Source organism: Neurospora tetrasperma, assembly GCF_000213175.1.
Source record: "Neurospora tetrasperma FGSC 2508 unplaced genomic scaffold NEUTE1scaffold_1, whole genome shotgun sequence".
Classification (NCBI taxonomy): Eukaryota; Fungi; Ascomycota; class Sordariomycetes; order Sordariales; family Sordariaceae; genus Neurospora; species Neurospora tetrasperma.
The window spans coordinates 6131359-6155678 of record NW_009799099.1 but is presented as its reverse complement, the minus strand read 5'-3'; the positions used below and the strand labels follow the sequence as shown (position 1 = coordinate 6155678).

Below are 24320 nucleotides of genomic sequence, written 5' to 3'. Positions count from 1 at the left end.
CCTTTAGCGGAGGATAAGGGTATTACTTCCTTTAGGGGAATTATAATTATATAAGTATTATTACTATTATATATTCAATTCCCTATATTTTAGGAATATAAGTAATATATATTTATTAGGCCTTATTAGGTTAGGGGTTTTAATCGGGGGGTTGGGCTAACGATTTTTTTCAGTCGCTCTCTCTTTACACTTCTTCTAATTCATTTCTCTAGGGTAATAATAGTATAGGAGTTAAGAGGGGCGTCCAATAGGTTATTCTCGTTTATAGTCTCTATTACTAGCTTTAATACTTTTCCGGCCGGGTTTTTACGAAGGGGGGCGAACGCTTATAACCTTTCGGTATATATAATAAACACTTTTATAATAGCCTTTTAAAAAAGGGGGTACTCTTTATAATTATAAACGAAATATCCCTTCTTCCTATATAGTTTATAATAAACGAGCGATTTATTTTTATTTAATAGAAAATTTATTGTACTAAAATAATTTCCTTTATATTTAGCTTTACTATATTAGGCGTAGATATTTTCCTAGTAATAGAATTTCGCTATATATTTGATTCCCTAATATTTAAAATACTATTAAATGTTATTCGAAGTTTAAAACGGTTCGTAAGGGTATATACCGCTATTTTAGAGGAAGAGATTATTTTAAAGGAAACTCGCTACTTTTAAAGTAGCGATTTCTATTAGGAATAAACCTCTATTTTCTCTATCCCTTCTTTTTTAAGGCCGAACTCTTATAATAGTTACCTCCTTATTCTTATTCCTTACTATATTTATTAATACTTCTAATATAGTATAATTATTAATACTATTCTAAAGTACGCCCCGGATTAATATATTTATAGTATTTATAATAATAAAAGCCTCCTTACTAAAGACCTCTATAATTTATATTTAGTTTTACTAATATTAATTATATATAGGTTTATTAAAAATAATTATATAATTTATTAATATTAATATCCGAATAGCTACTCTAATTACTAAATTTAGTTTCTTCCCGCCTAGGGTTGTTACTACGGCCGTCTTTATATCTTCGTTCGAATAATTTATAAATTCGGCGGTAATAATTACTCCCTTAATAGTAAATTACTGTTTGAAGTTAAAGAGGATAAACTTTTTAGTAGTAGTAGTAAATAATTATTAGAGGGTAGTATTAATTTTATTCAGGATAATTTTCGCTATAATATTGGCCTATTATTTTAGTATTTCCTAAGTACCTTTTTCAATCTCTTTTAAAATATTCTTCTTTAAATTATTAAAATCCTTCTTAGTAATAAATTAGTCGGTTTTAACCTCGTTAACTTCGGGTTGTATAAATTTATTTTTTCCGATGCGAATTTATACGAATTCGAAAAGTAATTTTCGAACCTAACGTTAGTCCTCGGTCGAAACGATATTATAATTTACAGATTTATTCGCTCTAATAATAAACCTTTTCAATATTTTATTATCTTCCTCTATTTTATCCGAAGTTTTCGTAATAAGTACGGCTTTAGGGTCGTTATATACGGAAATTTCTACGAGCGGGTTGTAGACGCTATTTTCGAACCTACGAACACTATTATTTATAGCTATCGGCAACGACAATACAACGCCATCGCTACATTCGTTGCAGGATATTGTAAAGGACGTAAACAACCCTCCTAAATCGATTGCCGTTATCAATTTTCGTTTTGGAGCACTCCTCGACCAGAAATCGGCATTTCCGGTTTCGGCGTTATTTATATAAATAGGGATAGTTTTACTAATTATATTAATATTAGCTATAAGGGTGGCCGACTTTCAGTTGGTAATATTGTTTATCTTTAATTGAGAGAAATAGTAAGTATTTACTCTTATATAAATTTTATAGCAAAGTAATATACTAATTTACCTTTTACTTTATTAGATCCCTAAGTATAATTACCCTTATACGCCCGCCCGCTACGTAATTGAGTCTTACCCCTATTTTATTACAATTCCAAACGTTACCTTTAATAATATTATATTTCTTAATTATAGCCATATAATTATCGAACTACTTATTAATAGAGTTTTTATTCAATTCTTAGAACCTCCTCTTAATATTGACGGCGTAGTAAATTGTAGTTTTTAATTTTAAATAGTTTTTGAAAAAATTCACTAATTATATTGTATTATAAGTCTTTAGAGCGCCTTATAATAACTGTAACCAATATGCTAAGCTAATAATTATTTAATATAATGTAGGAAATTGTTTTTAGAAGTAAAATATTACGTATAATACAATAGCATCCTCCTCGGCGGCGGTTAATATACGGGGGCGACTTTTTAAGTACAATAATATAATTAATTTACTATATTCGACTAGCAATTTAATATAGTGAAATATAGAAGTATGCAATTCGCTAATAATAGTAGCAATCTCTCTAATAGTCAGCAGTTTGCGTAATGTTCTAAGGCGCTTAATACGTTGGCGAGTAGTTAGATATATACGGGCGCCGCGGTAGCTAGCGGACGCCTCCCCCACTTTATTAAAATATTTATCAAAATCTACTATAGTAGGTTAACCTCTATTAATCTATAGATATATATAGACTATTTACTTTTATAGATTTACGAAGTGTATAGTTAGAAACAGCGAGTTTGTACGTGGTTGTGTTACTAGTGTGTACGATGTTAATGTAAGGGGTGCAGCACAGTTGGCATAGATGCTGGCTTTAATCGATCAATAAGGTTCTACAAAGAAGAAAAGAGGGGAAAAGAGCGCCCTTAAGGCGGGTATAGCCAGCTATCCTTTTTAAGGGACGTATGTGCGTACGGGCCGCGAGAGTACCGCGGCGGTAAGGGACTTAATTAGCCGTATTAATTGCCTACCGGTAGGGATTTGGATTAGCGAGATTATTAATCGCTTTAACTATAGGTAGTAAGCCCTATAATATTAGCCCCCCCTTTTTCCTTAATTAAAAAACTATATATATATTTATACTTCGTTATATATATTCCTAAAATTAAATAATACGCCCCTTCCTTACTACTACCTACTTAATGCCTAAATAACCTATATATTTTTCAAATCTCCCTTTCTCTCTCTTTCTTCCTCTTTTCTCCTTCTTTAACGAAATTATAACTCTCTACTATAAGTATCCCTTTTAATACTATTATTCCTTCGTTACCCTTATTATTCGTTCTTTATTTCTCTATTTTTTATTTAATCTTATTTAATCCTCACTTTCGTTCTTATACTAATTTAGCGCCTATAATTATATTAAAATATCTAATACTTCCAATTAGTTTAATTTCGATTAGTTTCTACAATTTTAATAATTTTAATAATTCCTATAATAATAGTAAAGCTCTTCTCTAGCCCTGCTCCCAATTCTTACTCCGGCTCCTAAGAAATTTAAAATTCCTAAACTAATTTAAACCCGGCCTAGTACAATTATAGTTAGTATTAGTAAAATTATAATTAATAATATAATTACAACCCTTATTACTAATATAATTAAACTTTAGTCTAATTAATATATTTACTATCTCTCTTATAAATATAATTATATTACTATTCCTACGGGTAGTTCGGCTACTATATATTTACCTTATTAATATAGTAAGGTTACTTATAAGCCGATTCTAATTTGGGCTTAGGACGCCTTTGTAATTTAGTATACTATTAATTATATTTCCAATCCCTAACGGGCTATCTTTTTAACTACCTTTAAAGCGCTCCCTAATCTCTCTCTATTTAAGGAGAAAGGTTTTATTCCCTTATATATTAATTATTTAGTTTCTTTTACTTTCCTATTTATATTAACTTTCTTTTATAGTAGCTTTTAGAGTAGAATTGGTACTCCGGCGGCCGCTACTCGCCCGCTTAATCCCTCTATTAAACCTAATAAGTCCGGCGTTAATTCTTTATTAAGAATTAAATTAGTTAAGTTCTAAAAGAAAATAGCTACTATAGAGCTCAATATAAGTAAAATAAGGTAGGTAGCGGACCCAGCTATTGAAAGGGCGTTAAACAAATTTATTAATTGATATAATAAAAGATTTAAGGTAAAGAAGGTAAAGAAAGCGGCCGTTACTACTTCTAAATCCTCTATTCTAGCGGCCAGCCCCTCCAATATTTAACTTAAATATTATTTTTTAATTTATAAGAAGGATAATACTCCTAATAAACGCCTCCGTACTAGTACCTTCGCTACTATTACCCTACGCGGATTCAAATAATAAAATACCCTTATCCCCTAATTACCCCTTAATATTTATCCTTTTAATAATATTCGTCTACTCCCTTCGCTATTATCTAATATACGCTTAGAGAATATTCGCCCCTATAATTTATATAACCTTAAAAATAAAAGTATTACTAATAGTAGGAGGGAGGATTTTGATAATTTTAATATAAATAATACTATAAGGGATTTATTAAATAATAATATTATAAAAGATATTTAATATTTTAAAATAGTCTTAGATTTAACCCGAATAAAATTCTAATTTTTTGTAATTTAATTCGCGAATTTCCGATTTTATTTTTTTAAAATAATTCCGTAATTAATTCCCTATTATCCGTCCATAAATTCCTAATCCGGAGTACTTTTAAGAGGGTACTTCTTAATATACTAGTCTAATAATCTATTATTTATAATTATTAGTTTGTATTTCTCTTCGAATTAGTCTAATATTATAATTTCTAAGAATTTTTATAATAGTTCCTAAATTAAGTCCCAATACCCTTTCTACGTTACTAAAAACTCTCGAACTATGCCTTTGTACTTTCTTACCGTATTAATATATAAGATTTCTTAATTTAGAATTCTAATTCCCTTTTAATTTTAATAATAAATAATTAATTATTTGTAAATTTCTAATCCGGGAGGGGATTAGTAATTATTCGACGGAGGAAATTAATATAAAAAATATTATGAATAGTTCGAAAGAGACTTAAGAACTCGACTATATAAGGAGAAAGAACTTTAAAGACGGTATATTTTGCGTATAGTTAATCGAATTTTTTCTTTAGGCAGTCTATTATATAATTCTTTAAATTAAATTAAACTTTATTCCTAATTTAAAAATACTCCGCCAATTAACAACATTAATTAATAAATCTCTTTTATTCTTAGGCAACTACTATTATAATTATTTAATATAAGTCTATAATTTACTATAATTTCCGGACGAATTAATAAACCCTTTTCTTGAAAGATAAAAGGAGAATTCCCGAATAGGCTCCCTCTTTAATAATAGAAATAGGGAGTTTTATATCAAACCTATAGGTAGTAAAGAAAGGAAATATTCTAATAAAAGTATTAATACAGTTATTAATAACCAATTAAACTATAGGGCACTACTTATACTAATTATTTTATATATAATTAACTATTATTCGTAAATATACGTATATCTCCTAATTTATACGTTCTAGGCCGCTATCGGTTTATAGATAGTATACGGTAGTTAGTAAGCGTTTAATATTAAAGAGTTTGTAAAGTTTAGCCTAAAACCGGGCTAATCCAATTTAATCCTCTATTGCTAATATTAAATTGCAAGAACCTATAATAGTGGACGAAATATTATAAAAAACGTTCGGCGTATAATATAACTTCTATTAAAGGTATAGGTTCCAAAATAATATTCTTATTCAATTAATCTTTAATTACCTAAAGGTAAGTATTACCGTTAGACTCCGGAAAATCCGTAATAAAATCTATCTATATCTCCCTATTAAACTAGTCTAGTACTAATAAAGATTATATTAAATCCTATTTCTATTCTCGCTAAACCTTTGTAGATTTATAAGTATAATAGTTGTAAAGATATTACCGGACGTAAATACTTAGGAGTAGTTAATAGAAGTACCGGCTAAGAATAGCTATTATTATAGGGTTAGCCTATAATGTAGCTATACTACACACCTCCAGTCTAGAGCTATTGACGGCTCTGGTTACGTGCAGTCCCACGTGTGTGTACGAGCACTGACTGGCCTAGACTGGGCTCTCGCCTATATAGCCAGTCCTCTACGTATACTTCCCTTCTCCTCCCTTATATAATAACGCATATCCTACCTTACCCCCAACGGTACCTTCTCGCCCCGTAATAGTTTATTGTACTAAGCTATTGCACTATATGCGCTCACTATTTAATAAGAGGAAAATTGATTATAATTGTATTAATCAGTCAATTAAAACTCGCGTCCGCGCAATTAAGACCTTCGTCGCGATCCCAGACCTCGAGCCAGACGTCGTTGGAGCCAGAACAGAGGCGCGCGAGGCGGAGGGGTTATTCGAAGTCTCCGAATCCTAATTAGTACTAGCCTAGTAAGAGATTAAACGGTTTAATAGTAATATTGCTATAGTCTAAATAAAAGCCTTCCTCTAAGTATAGGAGGCTGCTAAAAATTACAAATTTATTATTAGGGCTATCCGTAATACTTATTCTATTAAAATCGGTTTACTCCGAACGGATATTACTACTTTAAAATTAGAACTTTCTACTTTGAGAGCCAATTTTAGAGCTACCTACTAAAAGTAGAAAGAGAAGTATTAAAAAACGATTAACGAACTACGCTAGTATCTTATCGCCGCCCAAGCTTTTAATATCGTACTTCCGGAAGACGATTTTAATAACGAAGAACCTAAGCCTGATATTATAACTTCTATAAACAACGGTAGCAACTATAGGTCGGTATTGCGTATTATTATAATACTAGTATTTAATAGTAAAGGAACCGCTGTTGAACGCTCTATTAAATTTCGTATTTAGCGTTTCTATATCTAATTCGCTTAATTAGACAACTCCTAACTTTTTAATACTAAATATACAAAATTTTTATTTATTACCTATTCTATTAAAGGCGCCCCCTTCGAAGTTATTAAATTCGAACTTACTAAAATCCTAACTAAATTCCCTACTAAATAATTTACGGCGGAGGCCCTCCTAATAGAATTAATTACGAAGTACAATAATATAAATATTATTGTTTATTTTTATTGCGAATTCGAAGAGTTAAAGATGATTAAAGGTATAAAATAGTAGGAGTTTAAGGATAATTTTACTCGCTTAATCGATTACTACAATTTCGACAACGGTATAAAGATTTACTATTTGTATTAAAAGATTTCGGATTATATTTACGCCGCTATTACCTATTAGAACCCTTAATCCGCTAATAATAAATATAATAAGTAATTAATTCTCGTTTATAATTTTATAAAGAATTTAAAAAATAAGGATTAGTATAATAGAAATTTTAACCCCTACTATAAGACCAGCTTTAGTATTACTACTACTAATACCTTTAGCGCCCCCGTACCTATTAGAAAAATTACCGTTAATTAGGAAGGTTCTATTATAGACCTTAATCCAATATTAACCTCCAACGTCCAAATTTTTCATTTAATTAATAATAATATTTTTAAATATTATATAAAGAATAATATATATACCTACTATAATAGGAAGGGCTATTTTTCGGCGGAGTACCGCTCCTATATTAATTTTAAAAAGGAAGTTAAACCCCGTAAGGATAGAGATAGAAACCGAAATAAAAATAAAAATAATAGTAGTAATAATAATAATAATAATAATAATATTAATAGTAGCGGTAATTAATAGTAATAACCGGCTTAAGGTTAATATAGTTATAGCTAATAGCGCTCCAATTATAGCGGCGGTTATTAAATTAATACTATAAGTACTAGCTTTTCTATAGGTTTCCTAGTAATTACTCTAAGTACCCCCGGCCCCGGTAGTTACTACTACCCAACCTCTATTTACTAACCCGGTTTTATGAGTCCTATTATAGGTAATAAAGTTAATTTAGTTTAAAGATAGGGAAATATATAGTTTTTAACCTAAATTATATTTAAAAGTATTAATCTACAGGATAAGGAGGAGGACTATAGGGGTTTATTCTTATACGGCTAAATATTATTAAAATAAATAAATCTTTAATAAATAGCGGCTATAAATACTCTAATTTATTAAATCTCTCTATTTATTTCTCCTTTAGATTATATAAATTGTATTGTTCCGCTTTAATTGATAGCGGCTATACTGTACTCGGTTTTATTAATTAGTATTTTACTTTCCAATACTACTTTCCCCTTTTTAAATTACCAGCCCCTAAATTATTATACCTCGCTAATAATTAAATTAATGGTAGTATTATATATTTTATTAGAATAATAATATAAGTAGGAATTTACTACGAAATTATCGACCTCCTTATTTACAACCTCGCTAAGGATAATCCTATTATTCTTAATTATTTATAATTAATATATTACACCCCGGGTATCAATTAGTTTAATAACTCCCTTTATTTTGGGCCTACTTACGAATTATATAGTTACTTCCCTTATAAAACCGTTAACCGTTATATTCCTTTAATAGTTCGTTACTTTTCCCCCCTTTATTCTAATACGCCCGGTACCCGTCCTACGTACAAAAAGCCTTTTTTACAAAAAAAATACCCGATGAAGGGGAATTAAAACTACTATAAAGGGAGTCTACCCGCTATTTATTTATCTTTGCGATTGTAAAACGAATTACCCGTTAGAAGTTTAACTAGTTTAAGAATTAAGTAATTAACCGATTAAATATTACTCCGCTCAATAAACCCCTAATTAATTTAAGCTAAACGTTTATATTAATAAACCTTCCGGTTAATACCTTAATTTACTAGCCTATACTATATTAAATTATTAGAAGAATTTATACTAGAGCTATAGATTATTGGCCTCCGACCCGCTTTTATAGTATCCCTAATAGTCCTATTAACCTTAACGATATTTAGGAATTTTTTACTATGAATTTTAATTAATTAGCCGAAATATTAAAGTTTTAAATAATCCGTACTATCCGAGCTAAAATAGAAGAGGATATTAGGATAATAAAGGAGGAGGATTAAATAGGAGAAGAAGGAGGCGTCCTAAATTCTAAGAGTATAAGTAATAATTTAATGAAGGAAATAATTAAGAAAGATTTAATAGGCTGTAATTAGAAGTATAAGAAAAAAATAGTAATAATTATTATTAATAAATTAATATTCTAATTAGGAAGGGAAATATAACCGCTTTACGTATAGTAAGGGTCGTTAATTTAATTTAGATTAATAGTACTAATAATAATTTCCTATACTATAAAGAAGCTATTAATAAATATTTCGCTATTAATAGTATTAATATTAGTAAAATTACGTTTGAAAATGTTACTAAATTTTATAAAAAAGTAGATAAACTCCTAAAGACTAATACTAAAATTTAGGCTAAACTCCTTAAATAGTACTAGTATTATATTAGTATTTTTAGGTAGGAGGGTGTAGAGGTTCTCCTACCTAATTGTTTGTACAATTTTAAATTCAAATTCTATTTAAGAGCCTCGCCGCCCGCTACCTATAGCCGCGCTTTTAACCCGGACGAATTTAATATTATTAAAAAGTAGATTAATAATAACCTTAAGAAGAAGTTTATCTGGCTATTATAATTAAAAGCCTTAATTCCGGTCTTATTTATAAAGAAATTAGGAAGTAGAATCTATATTTATATTAATTATGGAGGCGTTAATAATATTACTTTTAAATTATACTACCTATTCCCGTTTATTAAAGAGATTCTAAATACAATTTGCTATATTAAAATTTTTACGAAATTCGATATAATAATTGCTTTTAATTAAATCCGAATAAAGTAGGGCTATAAATAGCTAATTACGTTTATAATACGCTTCGGCCTTTTCGAATCCCTTATTATTCCCTTTAGTTTATAAAAAACCCCTAGTACTTTCTAAAATTATATTAATAATATCCTATATAATATCCTTAATATTTATATTACCATATACTTTAACAACGTTCTAATCTATTCGGATAATATAAGGGACTACGAACGGTATATTAATAACGTCCTCAATTAGCTAATTAAAATAGAATTTAGTATTGATATTAATAAATATGAATTCTATACTGCGTATATTAAATATTTAAATTTAATTATTATACTAGGAAGTATTAAAATAGATTCCGCAAAAATTGAAATAATAACCGAATAGCTAGCCCTAGAATTTAAGAAGTTCCTTTAATTGTTTTTAAATTTCGTAAATTTCTACCGAAAGTTTATTAAAGATTTTTCAATTATAGCGACCCCATTTAATAAATTTATAAAAAGGGATGCAGCCTAAGCCTAGAATAATATTTACTAATAGGCGTTCAAGTCCCTAAAGAAAGCTTTTATAGTAGGCCCTATATTAAAGATCCATAATTAGATTAAAAAAATAATAGTAGAAATAAATATTTTAAATTGGGCTATTAGAGGTATCCTCTCCTAATATAGTAACGATAAAATCCTCTACCTTATTGCTTATTTTTCAACCAAATATACTTCGTAGAAATATAATTGTAATATTTATAATAAAGAGTTATTTACTATTATTAAAGTACTCGAGGAGTAGTGGCCGGAATTCGAAGGAGCCTAATAGCCTTTTAATATTCTAACGGACTATAAAAACCTTTAAACCTTTATAATAAATAAGTAGCTTACCTAATAGTATATACGCTAGTCCTAGTTCTTACCCCGGTTCAATTTTCTAATAAAATATACCCCGGGCTTTAAGAATTTACACCCTAATACTTTAAACCGCAAGGCTTGCGACCGCCCCGACAGCGAAGAAGATAGTTGCTTCGTCGCTTGTAAAAAAACCTTTATTTAACCTTTTATAATTTAAAAATAATTATTTTAAGGACCCTACCGCTAATTTTTCGCTATATTTACTCGGCCTTAAGGATCTTAATACTAAGTTAATTAATAACTTTATCTATACGAACTACGAAACTTCGGTTTTCCTTTAAGAGCTAGTATTTTATTTAATAAACGTATTGCGACGGTAGTAGCTTTTAATTATTAGGAAAGTATTCTATAAAGTTTTTTCGGAATATTATATTATTAATAATATTATAAAATAAAAGGATGGAGTTATTATTGACCCTTATAATAAAGGCCTTTAATTTTAATCAATTAATTGTTAATATAATACTCCTAACGCGGGCTACCCTAATTATAACGCTATATACGAACTCTTATAATACGATCTTTATTAAGAAAGGATATACAATAATATAAAGCTTTTTTATAGAGGCTGCCTCCCTTATACTAAAATTAAATTATTTAAATATAATTCTATTAGCTACTTTAAACTAGTAGTTATCTCTCTAGTACTTTAAATAGCGATTTTGGTCGATTATATTACCTTACTATTAAATAGTACCTACTTCGGTTAAACTTTTAAATACATTGCTATTATTATTGATCGATTTATAAAAATACAATACTATATCCCAATAATAACCCTAGAGGCCGAGGAATTAGTTAATTATTTTATTAATCGTATTTATTATATTTATAGTTTACTAGATAGTATCCTATCCAATAGAGGTACCCAATTTATATTACACTTCTAATCTACCCTTTATAAAAGACTATTTATTATTAGAAAATTAACCTCCGCCTTCTACCCCTAAACTAACGCGTAGATTAAATATATTAATACGAAAATAGAACAGTTTTTAAGAATATATATTAATTAGGTTTAAATAGACTGGGCTAAATAGTTATTATTCGTAGAGTTCGCCAATAATAATACTATTTCCTTATTAATAGGAATTTTATTATTCTTCGCTAATTACAGTTACTATCTTCGTATAAATATAGAACCCCGAACCCTACTACCTCTAAATTTTTCGCTAGCCTAATTTAAAGAATATTATAAAGTTAACGAACTAGTAAATTATTTCTAGAAGATATAGGACTTTATAATCTAATAAATCCGCTATATATAAGAATAATATAAAGATAATATTAATAAAAAACGTATTAATTCCCCTAAATACTATATTAATAATATAATTCTTTTAAATACTATAAACCTCGCTAACGGTCGGTTATATACAAAATTTTCTCCCCGCTGGAAAGGCCCCTTTAGAATCGTCCGTACTAATTCGTATATAGTCTACCTCTCTTTGCCCGCTAATATAAAGTACTTACTAATTTTCTACGTTTTTATAATATAGTCCTAATTAAGTACAGGACTATTTAGTTAGAATACTATAATAAATATAACGGTAGATAAAGGCCGGGTAATAATATCTATAGATAATTAAGAGGAGTACGAAAAATAAACTTTTAAAAGGTTTATTAATTATATTTAATTAGGAGGTAATATATATTAGTATTACTATATTAAATAAAAGACTAGAAACCCTACTTACGAGCTAATTATTAATATAATTAATTACGAATATTATATCTAATAATTTTATTATAAGAATTTAAATAAACCGGTACTATTAGGAATCTAGAAAGTCCTCTAGCGTTTCGCCTCTAATATTCCTACTGCCCCTACTACCGTTCCTATACTAGAGCCCCCGCGCTATTACTCCGTACGTCTCTAATAAGAAACGGCCTCTATAACCGATATAAGGCCACTCCCGAAAATAATAATAACGAAGCTTATTAATAAAATAGTTAATGAAAATATAAAAGATAAATTATATTTAGTATTCAGTAAGGTTATAGGACGATTAATAGATATTTAGTCCTAGAAGCTACTCCTAATATAGTTAGTAAATTATAATTATTTTTAAAGTAGAAGCTATTATTATACGTATATATAAATTTTTTAACTTTATAAGCTTCTTTTAAAGAGGGATAGTATTATAGGGTTAGCTTATAATATAACTATATTATACACCTCTAATCTAGAGCTATTAACGGCTTTAGTTACATACAGTCCTACGTATGTGTACGAATACAGATTGGCCCAGACTAGGCTCTCGCCTATATAGCTAGTCTTCTATATATACTTCCCTTCTCCTCCCTTATACAATAACATATATCCTACCTTACCCCCAACGGTGCCCTCTCGCCCTATAATAGCTATAGTACTTTCTCGTCCCGGGTAATTAAAAAGGTAAGAGTCGTATATTATTTATATTAGAGTAGTACGGAATATATTAAACTACTAGGACTAATTTAAAAGGTTTATAGCCTCTAATTCTATATACCAGTATTCTTAAGACCTAGAAGCGGCCTTAATAGTAAAGGCGGCCTCTTAAATTAATATTACAATCCGTAATCTAAATTTTAAATTTTAATATCGGATTAAAATATTAATTATTATACTAAATTACTACCATTATTTATTAGTAGAAATAGTCCTTCGGCGCTGTTTAGTTCCAAAGCTATTATAAATCCGGATTTTCGAACATTTATATACCCTCCCTCCTAGAATAAATAATTCGGGACGCTAAAATACAGAGTAGAGAATATTTTTCTAACGTAGAATTTAGGTTTATTTATAAATTGTAAACTTTTTATTTTCTTCTATCGGTATATCCTATTCCCTTCGTAAAAGCGTATTAGAAATAATGCTTTCTTTCTCTAGCTGGTACTTAATATTAAAATTAAACTAAAATAAATACTCCGCCTACCGTACTTAACGTTCTAAAAGACGTTATATTTTTATAAAATATTCTAAATGTTAATAATCTATTACAATAGTAAAAGATTTGTAATTCTATAATTTAACCAACTATTACTTTAAATAATTAATAATTATTAATATTTCTTTATTATAAATTAAATAATTCTGTTTAGTAGTATTAAACTTCTATAAATAGTATCCTATAACCGTATACTTCTTAATACTATTTATTTCCTAAAAAATAACACCCCCTAAAGTAAAGCGATTACAATCCATCTTTAAATATATCTTCTTATCCGGATTAAACTCCGTAAGGATTGGGGCTCGGGTAAATAATATTTTTAATAATTAGAAGGTAGCCTTGTATTCTTTAATTTATTTAAACGCAATTCCCTTTCTTATTAATATAATAAGAAGTGTAACGACCTTGGAAAATTAAAGTATAAATATTCAATAATAATTAATAAACATAAGGAAACTATGTACGCCCTTTTGAAATATAGGGGGAAGGTATTCGAGGATCGCTTTAACCTTCTTAGAGTCGGCCTAAATTCTAATACTAATATAGATAATAAACCCGAAGTATTTAACTTTTTTAATAGTAAATTTATATTTATCGAGGTTGAAGTAAAGTTTAGCGTTTAAAAATTTCTATAATATAAAATAGACTTTAACTTTGTAGTCCGCTTTAGAATCCAAAGTATAAATAAGGATGTTATTTATATATACCGTATAAAATTTATTAAATTAATTTTATAATATAAAATTAATATAATGCTAGAACGTTGCTAGGGCGTCCATTAACCCGAAGGGAACTATTAACTATTCGAATAGACTATAGCGAATTTTGAATACTATCTTCCATTCCTCCCCTATAGTTATATAAATCTTATAGAAAGCTTATACAATATCGACCTTTATATACTATTTCGCCCCCTTTAATATATAGAACGTTTCTCTAATAAGTAGTAAAGAATATTAATCTATTTATATAATAGCGTTTAAAGCCTAGTAATTATAGTAAAAGTAGAGGCTACCCCCTAGTTTTTTTATAAATAGTATTAGCGTACTTACTTCTAAATTGTTTACTTTAATAAACTCTTTATTTAATAAGTGTTTTAATATTTTCTTTAAAATTAAATGCTCCTTGCAGATTATATTATACAATAGTCTAAAAAGTAAGGGGAATTCCTTACTATTAGGTTCCTTTTTAATCTTAATTTAATAATTAATATTTAAATAAGAGGGATTCCGTTTATTAGTATTCTCTTTTATTTATAATAGAAGGGAGTTATAATATACTAGGGGAATTATCTTCTTTAATTATTCTTTAGTATAGACTTTCTTTAGTTATAGTACCTTCTTTATATCCTTTAAACTAATAATATAAATAGCTTCCTTAATTACTTTATTGCCTAACTCTTTCCGTAGGCGGCGAATATAACCTATAAAGGTAATAGCGAATATATAGGTAATAGACTTAATATCTTTAATAAAATTTATATTAAGTATTTACTTCCCTCTAATATATAGGATCCAATAATCCGTAATACCCAAATATATCCTTTTTTTATAGGGAATAGAATAAGCCTATATTACTTTCAATTATAATTTACTTAAAATAGTAGAGAATTCTAAGAGAGGAATAACGTACGTACATACGGAGTATATATATCTATCGACTTCCGCTAAAAAATAGGCAAATCCTTAAATAGTAGCCCCTTCTATAATAGTAGAGGCTCTTTTTATATAGCGGGGTTTAATAAGGATAATAGGAATTTTAAGATCTTTAATAACCTTTTTATTTACTATAGTATAGTATTAGTAACCCTTATTAATAAAGATGTAAAATAAATTATAATCCTTAATAACGAATAGAATTAATATAAATTTTATTTCTATTTATAATTTTAATTTAAATTATTCTACCTTATTTAGTACTTCGGATAATTCCGGGGCCCGACTTCGCTCTAGAGCTATTCTTTTCCCTATTCGGGAATAAAGTTTTAATTCTCCTCTTTTTCTAATAATAGAAGAACTTCTATAATAGTAATTTAAATATAAATATTATTATTCGGAGGAATTACCAGTAAATAGAGGTAACTATTTATATAATAACCGGAAATTCTATAATAGAAGTATTGGTTATTATCTTTATACTTCTAGCGCTCCTTATTACAAACCTATTTAGTACGTTTAGAGGATGTAACCGAATTTAAATTACTTCGCCCTCGATTACTATAACCCTTAATAAATACGCTAATACGAATAATTCCTATAATAATATCGCTATTAATATCCGTAGTATAATCCTTAAACTAATTCGATATTTAAGCCGCGGACTATTATTATTAATTATTAGGCTTTTAAATATTAGTTTAGGATATAGGAAAGTAGAAACCGCTACTTTAGGTAGAGTAGCTTCGTTAGTTACGAAAATACTTATAATAGTCCTCCTTAAATTCGAATATCCGTTCGTAGCTAATAGTATAATATTATATTTAAACTATATATATACAATAATTATTTAAGAGATTTACTAGGAAGAGTTTATTATAAAACTTCTTATTAATAGTATAATAGAAATATACTAATTTAGCGGGGCTTTCCTAATTATAACCGCTAGCTTTAAATAATTTATTATTAAAAGTAGCAAAGAAGTTCGCGAACAATTCTCTATCTTTCTAATATAAGCAGGAGAATTTATTAAGGGTAATATCCTAATTCTAATAAGAACTAAAAATTATTCAAATTTAATTAAATAAAACTATAGGGTCTTCTTCGCCGCAAACGGTCTTACTAATCTAAAAAACCATTTGAGTTAGAATTACTTATTATTAAGGAATATATTAAGGATTTCGTACTATATAATATTATAATTAATATAAAGCTCTATTTTAATATTGGTATTATACGCTTTAATAGATTTATTATAGTAAAAAAAGAAAGTATATGGCTACCCATCCTACTTCGGGAACTCTAAAGGTTTTCTTTTATAAAAAGTAATACTATAACTATTATTTTAATTAATAGAAATACTTAAAGCGGGGACGTTAAAGCCCACCGCTCGGCTCGTAGAAGTATCCGCGAGGTAAAAGTCCAAACGCAGAGTAAGGATAGAATTAGGATTAGAATTAAAGAAAAAGGATTTAATATAATTATAAAGAGAGGTACTACCATTTAGTACTTTAATAAGGCTTTTAATAAACCTATCGCTAAGGGTACTATTAATATCGGATTAATCGCCGCTTTAAAAATTGTAGAACTCTTCCTTATTATTAAAATCTATATTATTAAATCCAACTATAGTAAGTAATAAATACTATAATACCGTACTATAAATAATTAGCTGCTTTAATTCTATTCCGCTATTCTATTATTAATTTCTACTATATTTGCTAATAAAAATAAAAATAGAACCTAATATAAGAGGTACAATACAATTAGCATAAATACTAGCCTTAATCGATTAATAAGGTTCTACGAAGAAGAAAAGAGGAGAAAAGAGCGCCCTCTAAGCGGGTATAGCTAACTATCCTTCTTAAGGGACGTACGCGCGCACGGGCCGCGAGAGTACCGCGGCGGCAAGGGACCTAATTAGCTACATCGGTTGCCTACCGGCAGGGACTCGGACTGGCGAGACTGCTAGTCGCTTCAGCCACGGGTAGCAAGCCCTATAATAGTTAAAAAGTGGTTTTGCGCAGCGTTAATAGCCGATTCTGTATGGTATAGATCGGAGCTTGTCCCAAATTAAACGGTTATCCCATTAAAATTTTTCCCCCTCTTTAATGAGAGGGGGTTGAAAAATAGCCCCACACCAGGCCGCCCCCCAACCCCCAAGTAGTCGGTTTCGTGAGCGGGTATAATGAGGGTGTTCAAGGTACCGTGCAGCCAGGATAGAGTTGTCGGAAGGAGATCGGCCAACCCAGTTTCTCCTCATCGGCTTAAGAGACCATTTTCAGCTTGGTGTAAAAAGTAGCTGCGCACGCTTGTGTTGAAAGTGGACACATGGTTATCCTTTTCCATGCGGAGAACGTCTGTGTAGAGCGGTGGTGGTGATGTTAGTCTCGGTGATACGTTGTCCGAGGGCTGAGAAAACTGCGCAATTACAAGAAACTTCCCCCGAAATATCGCATCACGTCCAGGGGTAGGTCGGCGGATTCTGCGTAAAACAACGCAAATGAGTATGTCACGAAGGAGCAAAAAGGGTCTTAAGTCGAGCTGCGCACATGCTGGGAAACGACGATATAAAAAGGGAAAAACTAATAAAAGAAAAAGCATGGGGCCACCCGGGGATTGAACCCGGGACCTCTCGCAAGAATGCTCAGGATTGAACCCTAAGCGAGAATCATACCACTAGACCAGCGGCCCGTCGAATTGTTGAAAGTCATCGCAAAAAGTAAAGTTTATATAGTTAAGATTCAAGACCGAAGAGTACGCCGGATTCATGTCGTGAACATATTATGTCATTGATGCTTGGAAGGCATGTTGACTGCTTTCGGCAGACGCCTACAACTAGTTGCACAGAATATAGATTTGAAACTTGTAGTATGTATACACTGGGCTGCACGTCGTCCTGGGAATAACTGAGAAAAGTGTGTAAATAAGAATCGCTAATTCGCTAGCTAGATGTAGCTACAAAAAAAAAGCCCAACGTGAAAGCAAATGTACGCTATGCAATCCCGCCTCGAGCTTGACAGCATTGACATTCAGCCTTCATCAGTCCATCGTAGCCGGGCAATGCTAGTATGATGGTGACTGAGCATGAGAGAAGGCCAGCAACCCCGTTGAAAGAAAAAAACATGACGATGCCGGCTTGTTCCTCATTACCGTATCCCTAACTCCTCGTTGCTGGGAAGATTATCCTCGAGATCGCCTTCATGTACGATTTCCTCATCACCGGAATCGTAGCCATTATAATCATCCCATATGTCTTCAACGACCTCTGGGGTATTTGGGCGCGACGTGCTGGGTGAACGGGGTGGAAAGAGTGGGGGCTCATTTGCAGGCTGGCTCGTATCAGGGACGTCGCCTTCGACGACCGGCTGGGACCAAGGCGGGATGGGTTCTTCGTAAATAAAACCAGCCAGGATCAACCTCCTACGACACTCCTCCACCTGTCGGAACATATTGGCCATAAGAGGATGATAGAAGGGCGTGTTTTTTTTCAACGATTCGTAAACCAGCCCTTGGAGTATCGGCAGGTGGGACACAGCTCTTGTAGCTATTGAGTGTTCTGTGTCGAGCTCGGTACGCTGCATCTCGTTCATCTCTTGTGTCGCGAAGATAACCTTTCTTTTTTCGATGAGCTCGGCCCATGTGTCCATGAATATTCCTGCTATGACGTCAAGCCGTTTCCCGTGGTGTTTGTGGCAGCAGATAGATATATTCGTGGGTGTTGCAACGTGAAGGATGTCCGGACAAAAGTAGTGGATAGTGTATCTTTCTTTCTAGGCTTCGTCACACTCGACCACCATTGGGTCATGTTTGTTTTTGCATCTTCGGGGGCAAGGCCGGATCGGGTGGTCGAAACGGATACACATGATGCCAGGTGTTGACGTGTTGGTAGGAGGAAAACTATGTTGGCTTATAGTATATCGAACCACGCAGTGTTGACGTGTTGGTAGGAGGAAAACTATGTTGGCTTATAGTATATCGGACCACGCAGCTTGACCGTGCCGATGCCTGTGTGGTGGTAGGATGATATTTGTGAATTTGTTTGTAGGCAATGTGGCGAGTTGTAAAAAGAAAAGAGAAACCTTATTATGGATTTCCGCTGTCTGGTTAGGATGGCCTGATTTGTGATACCTGTTTATCCTTTCCAGTGTAATACAAGGGATATGGAAACGTGGCAAGAGTAAAGAAGTTGGTTTAGATCGAAAACAAAAGAAGGATAGGAAGGAATGACTGGCAGGCATGAAGACCCTTTTCTAGACATTGTATATGTGTGCAGCCTCGTCAAACCAGCTGAGCATCACCTCGGTGAAGAATATCGTTTCTGTCCTCAACCAATCAAACTCGTGGTAGTCACTGCAGTGCTTCGTCTTCGTTCGCTCCAGTCACTTCGATAATTCCATTCCTCCTCGAGCTCAGCAGCATCGTCACTTGCTCCTTGCGTCCCTATACTCTGAAGGAGTCATGATATACTTCGATGTCATCCCCGGTCCTTCAGTTGATTGAGACCATGCGCAACGTGCATGTCGATGGTCGCCGAGATGGCCGCGCAGAAGCCCGTCATCATGGTATCAGGTCTTTTCGGTGTTCGTATCCCTCCGACAAACCTGTCGGTTCCAAGATGTCTGCCAATGCGGTCTTTGGATTATTATCGAACTTCGAAAACGCGTTCCCACCCCCGTGCCGAATTATGGCGGCTGCACTCGACCGGGATTTTGACTGGCTCCTTCATTGATGACATCTTGAAGATATTGTTCGGCTTTCTTTGCAAGTTCGCATTTGATGAAGAAAGGCCGGCACTTTCCCTCGCAGTGGTTCGGTTTCCAGCAAGCGTACTCTGCGCTCATGTACTTATTGCACATGGTTAAGTACGAGCGACAGTGTTCCCCAAGTTGCTCAGTAGGTTGATAATGGCGGCGGCAGTGGCGATGATGGTTGTCACTTGTCGAAGTGGATTCAGCTCCGGCAATGTTATTTCGTGCGAAACCAACCATATCACACATCTGATGTTCCGGCCAAATCGACATATCGTTCTTCTTCTAATTCCCACATTTCGTCTCTCGGTTGGGACTTCCGTCTGTTGGAAGATGGTTGCGAATTGGCTGGTAACGGTATTGTATGCTTGTGGTGTGTTGCATGACAGATTTTCTGTCCGAAGGCTGCACCATGCCGAGCTGTTAAGTGGACGGGTAACAGGACGACACAACAAAATGTGGAAAACATAAGATGAATCCCCTTCTTTCTGTTATGTGGTTTAACTTTGAATATCTCCACCATCCATCGCCCTTGGAAAGATGGCATGAAAAAATGGGAGTCACAGTGCTCCAAACACACATGTGTCTGGCCATGTCTGGCCTCCGAGTTAGCTTAAAATGAATACCCCGAGTCCTTGTGACAATGAAAAGGCACAAGCTATTGTTGCTATCACGGTACAAAGCATAGATGAAATACCACTCTTCCAGCTAAATACCCTGAAAACGAGGACTGGTAAAAAAGGGTGGATGACAAAGAGAGAGAGAGGGGGGAGCTTTAAAGTGGACATTATCATATCGTACAATAGGCAAGGTATAGAAATCCACCCGTGGATGTGCTGGAAACGTAAATCTGGCAAATAAATCGGAATCGCTGGTTTGTATTACTTCCATCAAAGATCTTGTTGGTCAACGGATCACGAGGAAGGTCTTGTACATTTTGTTCCAGTTGCGGGAGCCTTTGCACCCAACAGACATGAATCTTGTCAAAGACCGTTGCTCGCACACGAAAACACGCTCCTGACCGATCCTGTATCATACGCTTCCAAAATACCCAGCACACTCGCATAGCTCCCAAAGGAAAGAAAGAGGAAACCAACGAGTATGATGATGATGTTGGTCCCATCCAACAGAATGGTGCCGATGCCTCTCTTTCTCGTAATGCCGGCTCTCGCATCGGCTTTGCGCAACCGGAAGTAGGCAACACCCCAGAAGATGAAGCCGAAGAAGCTGTCAAAGAGTGATGACATGAGGGAAAGGACTGGTGTTGGGATTAGTTGGGTGTGCATTGGTTTAGGGTATGGTGTCAAGAGACTCACGGGATGAGAAGAATGGAATAACTTCCGCAATGATCCAAGCGCAAATCCATGTTGTCACTGTGATTGGTGTCAGCACGGGATGAGAGCAACATTGCTCGGAAGTGAGTGGGTGACTCACGAAGAATACCCGCCCATGTTGACCATCCGGTAAGCGTATGCTCGGTCATGTGTTGCGAGTTCTTGAAGATGCGGAAGAAGATGAATCGCGTCGAAACCGAGGCATACAGGACGCCCAAGAAAATGATGGTCGGGATCATGAATGAAAAGGCAATCTTTTTGTAAGTTTCTTGGAGTGAACCGAATGCAGGTGCAGTCATGTACTGGTTTCCAGTGTACCCGTAAATAACTCCTCCGACAACACTGAACAGAATAACCTCGGCAATGGCACAAGCCCATAAGGCTTTCGGGAAGTCCCTGGATGATGGTTAGTTACATAGTGGATGGAGCTATGAAAAAGGGCGGCACTCACCTTGGCTCTCTCATCTCTGCGATGAAGCTGGGGAGCGTGATTTGGCCGATAAAGGTATAGGATATGTTGAGAAAAGCATTGAAACAGGCAATGTAGGACGCTGACTTGACCGGAAGTGCGGTTACGATGGGGTTACCTCCGACCGATGCTACTCCGGAGTCTGACGTGAATGATGGGCGGGGATCATATCCAGCTGGGTGTTTCTGTGCGCCCGAGAAGGCGGCAGCAAGGACGACCGAAATGAAAGTAAAGAGAGCAGAAAACACTCCAAGCTTGGACAAGGTATTGAATGTCCGTGGAAGCGAGCAGAGCCAGCAGACGAGCGCAATGATAATGCCAAAGCTGACGGTCCGACAAGCGACACCCGGGTCTGTGCCGGTCATGGTATTGAGATACTCGGCGCCCACGACGACATGCAAGCCTTGGATGAACTGTTGGTGGTTAGTTTGCAGTCCGTGTGGTGCACCGGTAGCCGGCTTACTGTGTTGTTGAGCAAGAACATGACGGCAGTGGCCCACCAAGCCCAATTTTTGTTCCAGAAGAGCATTTGGCCGATATCACAGACATCCCGGACTTCGGGGTGCCGTAGACAAAACTCCCACAGGACCAGTGAGCTATTGATGGGTTAGGACGTGCAGCCAGAAGTGGCGAGGAATCGTGACGAGGGCTTACGTGTAAAGTACGACCAAACAAACAACCAACGTCAAGATTAGCCTGTAAATTGTGAGCGGCTGCATCTCTGGGTGCCGGATTGCCTATTTCAGGGTCTCAACTCACCCGGGAACAAGACCCAAAACGCTGTATGACCAGGGAAAGCTCATGATGGCCAAACATATGTATTCGGAAAAGAGCAGGGCGGCAGTCTTGTGATTGATGGTCAGTTTATATGGCGAGAAGGTTGCGCTGTGTGCTTGGGATGCTACGGACCTTTTGCCAGCTGCATGTGCGGTACTGGATAGAATTTCCCTTTTCAAGTTCGCGCTGGCGTTCTGGCGAAGCAATGCTGTCGTCGCTGTCGGAACTCGCGGTGGCGACACTTTGTAGGACTGGGCCTATGCGAGGACCGACGGCGGTGGTATCGTCGAGCTTGATCCAGGACCAGAGGCTGGGTCGAGCATCCTCCTTACAGGCTGTATTCGCAGTGGCATCGTCGATTCGAGTCTTTTCTCTCCCATCATCCCGAGGCGGATCTGGCGTGTGAGCCGACATGGCTTAGGTGGAGGTATATCTCAAGTAAACTTGTCGGGATGAATTAGCGAATGTGGTGTTGATAAGACAGTCGAAAGTCTAGACGATGTTTGTCGTGGATACAGAGTTGGATGCTACTGCTTGGATGGGAACATGTTTGATGGCAAAACAAGAGGCGGATAAAGGTCGAAATTTGTAGGAAGCGGTTCAAGGATGCTGAGATAACGGTTACATTTCGGCCACAAACAGGTGAATGGAAAGGACCCGATGGAGGGGAATGCATGAAGATCCAAGGCACGAGGATGCAGGGATTGGGGACGATATTCGCCAGAACATTGGACATGTTGCCATTTGGTGCACCCGCTGCTTCTCAGTTTTCACACCTATCGACACATGAGGGGGGTTTCTCGATCATGTTTTTGGCGTGTCCTGCTTACTGTACTGTTTAAATGCACTGGACGTTAGGTAATCAAGGTACATTGAGCACGCCATCCTTCCTAGTTCGCATCCGGCGGAAGGTGCCGGCGTTCTGATTTTGTTGGAATATTGTTGCCCTATCGTTTTCGTGCCTTCCTCCGTGTCCGAGGAGCACGACAGCATGTGGCTCAGGCCATGGGGCAGCTTCAAAGCGAACAAGTGCCGTCCTTCAAGGTGGACGCCTATTTTGCGCGTCGGGTCGATCCGTCATCTCTTTTGGCCAAGAGGGAAGCTGCAGTACCAGCACAGGGAAGCCGAGAAAAGGCTCGTTTGTCCGAAAACATCAAAGTTGACATGCATGCGTTCCCTTGGCTCAATGACGCAATCATACCCAGGCCAGCATGACATCACAAGTTCGCAGCGTTACAGACATCCATTGACAACGCCCGGCCGCGTTGGAAGAAGATGAACAAAAATGGCACTTGGTTCAAGCTTGAGAAAACGGTAGCGATAAGGCTGTATTATTCCATCGGTCTGTGTCACTTATGAAGGCGTTTTGGATGGTAAGTAGGTGAGTGTCACAACATGTGTTCGTTTCAAGCTTCGTTGATCAAACCTGCTTTCGGAAGTCCGACTGACGAAGGGCTTCCTTGCCAGGCCGAAGCCAAGTGGAGAACGCACACTCCGCAGCGGCACAGGCACAAGTGGGGTTGCGCGGGTATGGGGGTGGCTGTATATGTGGCTAGAGCTGTGGCTGAAATATGGGGCAAGCGGAGCAGGGGCAATGACGTGCTGCCATGCGTGCTTTATCTTATCACACTCAAACCGGCTCTTCAAGTAGCACAAGTGAGTGCACGTGACAGCGCGCTCTTGTCGCGCCGCCACACCGTGCTTCTCAACTTTCCCTTCCATGGTGCAATCAATCCCTCTGTAGCCGGACCAACAACAACCTTGACGGCAAACCAGCAAGCCACGGTTTTGATTGAGCAAAAAGTCAGCCCTGAAATGTTTGCGCGGCAAGGGTGGAAATTGTCCAGACCGCTCACACAACTTT

At 34.6% G+C, this 24320-nt stretch overlaps 6 protein-coding genes across 6 annotated transcripts; 2 read left to right on the top strand and 4 right to left on the bottom strand.

Moving 5' to 3' along the window:
- Positions 1 to 725: 725 nt before the first annotated feature.
- Positions 726 to 1583, bottom strand: NEUTE1DRAFT_35178 (uncharacterized protein; the record flags this gene model as incomplete). Its single annotated transcript, XM_009848793.1, has 2 exons — positions 726 to 818; positions 1497 to 1583. Coding segments are annotated over 2 exons (180 nt in total), but the record flags the coding sequence as incomplete, so codon positions are not given.
- A 7890-nt stretch (positions 1584 to 9473) lies between these two features.
- Positions 9474 to 9632, top strand: NEUTE1DRAFT_32801 (uncharacterized protein; the record flags this gene model as incomplete). Its single annotated transcript, XM_009848738.1, has 1 exon — positions 9474 to 9632. A coding segment is annotated over one exon (159 nt), but the record flags the coding sequence as incomplete, so codon positions are not given.
- Positions 9633 to 11265: 1633 nt separating this feature from the next.
- On the top strand, positions 11266 to 11427 carry NEUTE1DRAFT_34759 (uncharacterized protein; the record flags this gene model as incomplete). Its single annotated transcript, XM_009848772.1, has 1 exon — positions 11266 to 11427. A coding segment is annotated over one exon (162 nt), but the record flags the coding sequence as incomplete, so codon positions are not given.
- A 3029-nt stretch (positions 11428 to 14456) lies between these two features.
- On the bottom strand, positions 14457 to 14669 carry NEUTE1DRAFT_36330 (uncharacterized protein; the record flags this gene model as incomplete). Its single annotated transcript, XM_009848846.1, has 1 exon — positions 14457 to 14669. A coding segment is annotated over one exon (213 nt), but the record flags the coding sequence as incomplete, so codon positions are not given.
- Positions 14670 to 18274: 3605 nt separating this feature from the next.
- NEUTE1DRAFT_135620 (uncharacterized protein) lies at positions 18275 to 18775 on the bottom strand (the record flags this gene model as incomplete). The annotated part of the gene is made up of 1 exon (XM_009850391.1): positions 18275 to 18775. One exon carries the CDS (start codon positions 18773 to 18775, stop codon positions 18275 to 18277), a length of 501 nt encoding a protein of 166 aa, XP_009848693.1.
- Positions 18776 to 20859: 2084 nt separating this feature from the next.
- NEUTE1DRAFT_128195 (uncharacterized protein) lies at positions 20860 to 22965 on the bottom strand (the record flags this gene model as incomplete). Its single annotated transcript, XM_009850390.1, has 7 exons — positions 20860 to 21134; positions 21193 to 21249; positions 21311 to 21606; positions 21662 to 22092; positions 22143 to 22275; positions 22439 to 22524; positions 22589 to 22965. The coding sequence occupies 7 exons, from the start codon at positions 22868 to 22870 to the stop codon at positions 20860 to 20862; spliced, it is 1560 nt and encodes a 519-aa protein (XP_009848692.1).
- Positions 22966 to 24320: the final 1355 nt, after the last annotated feature.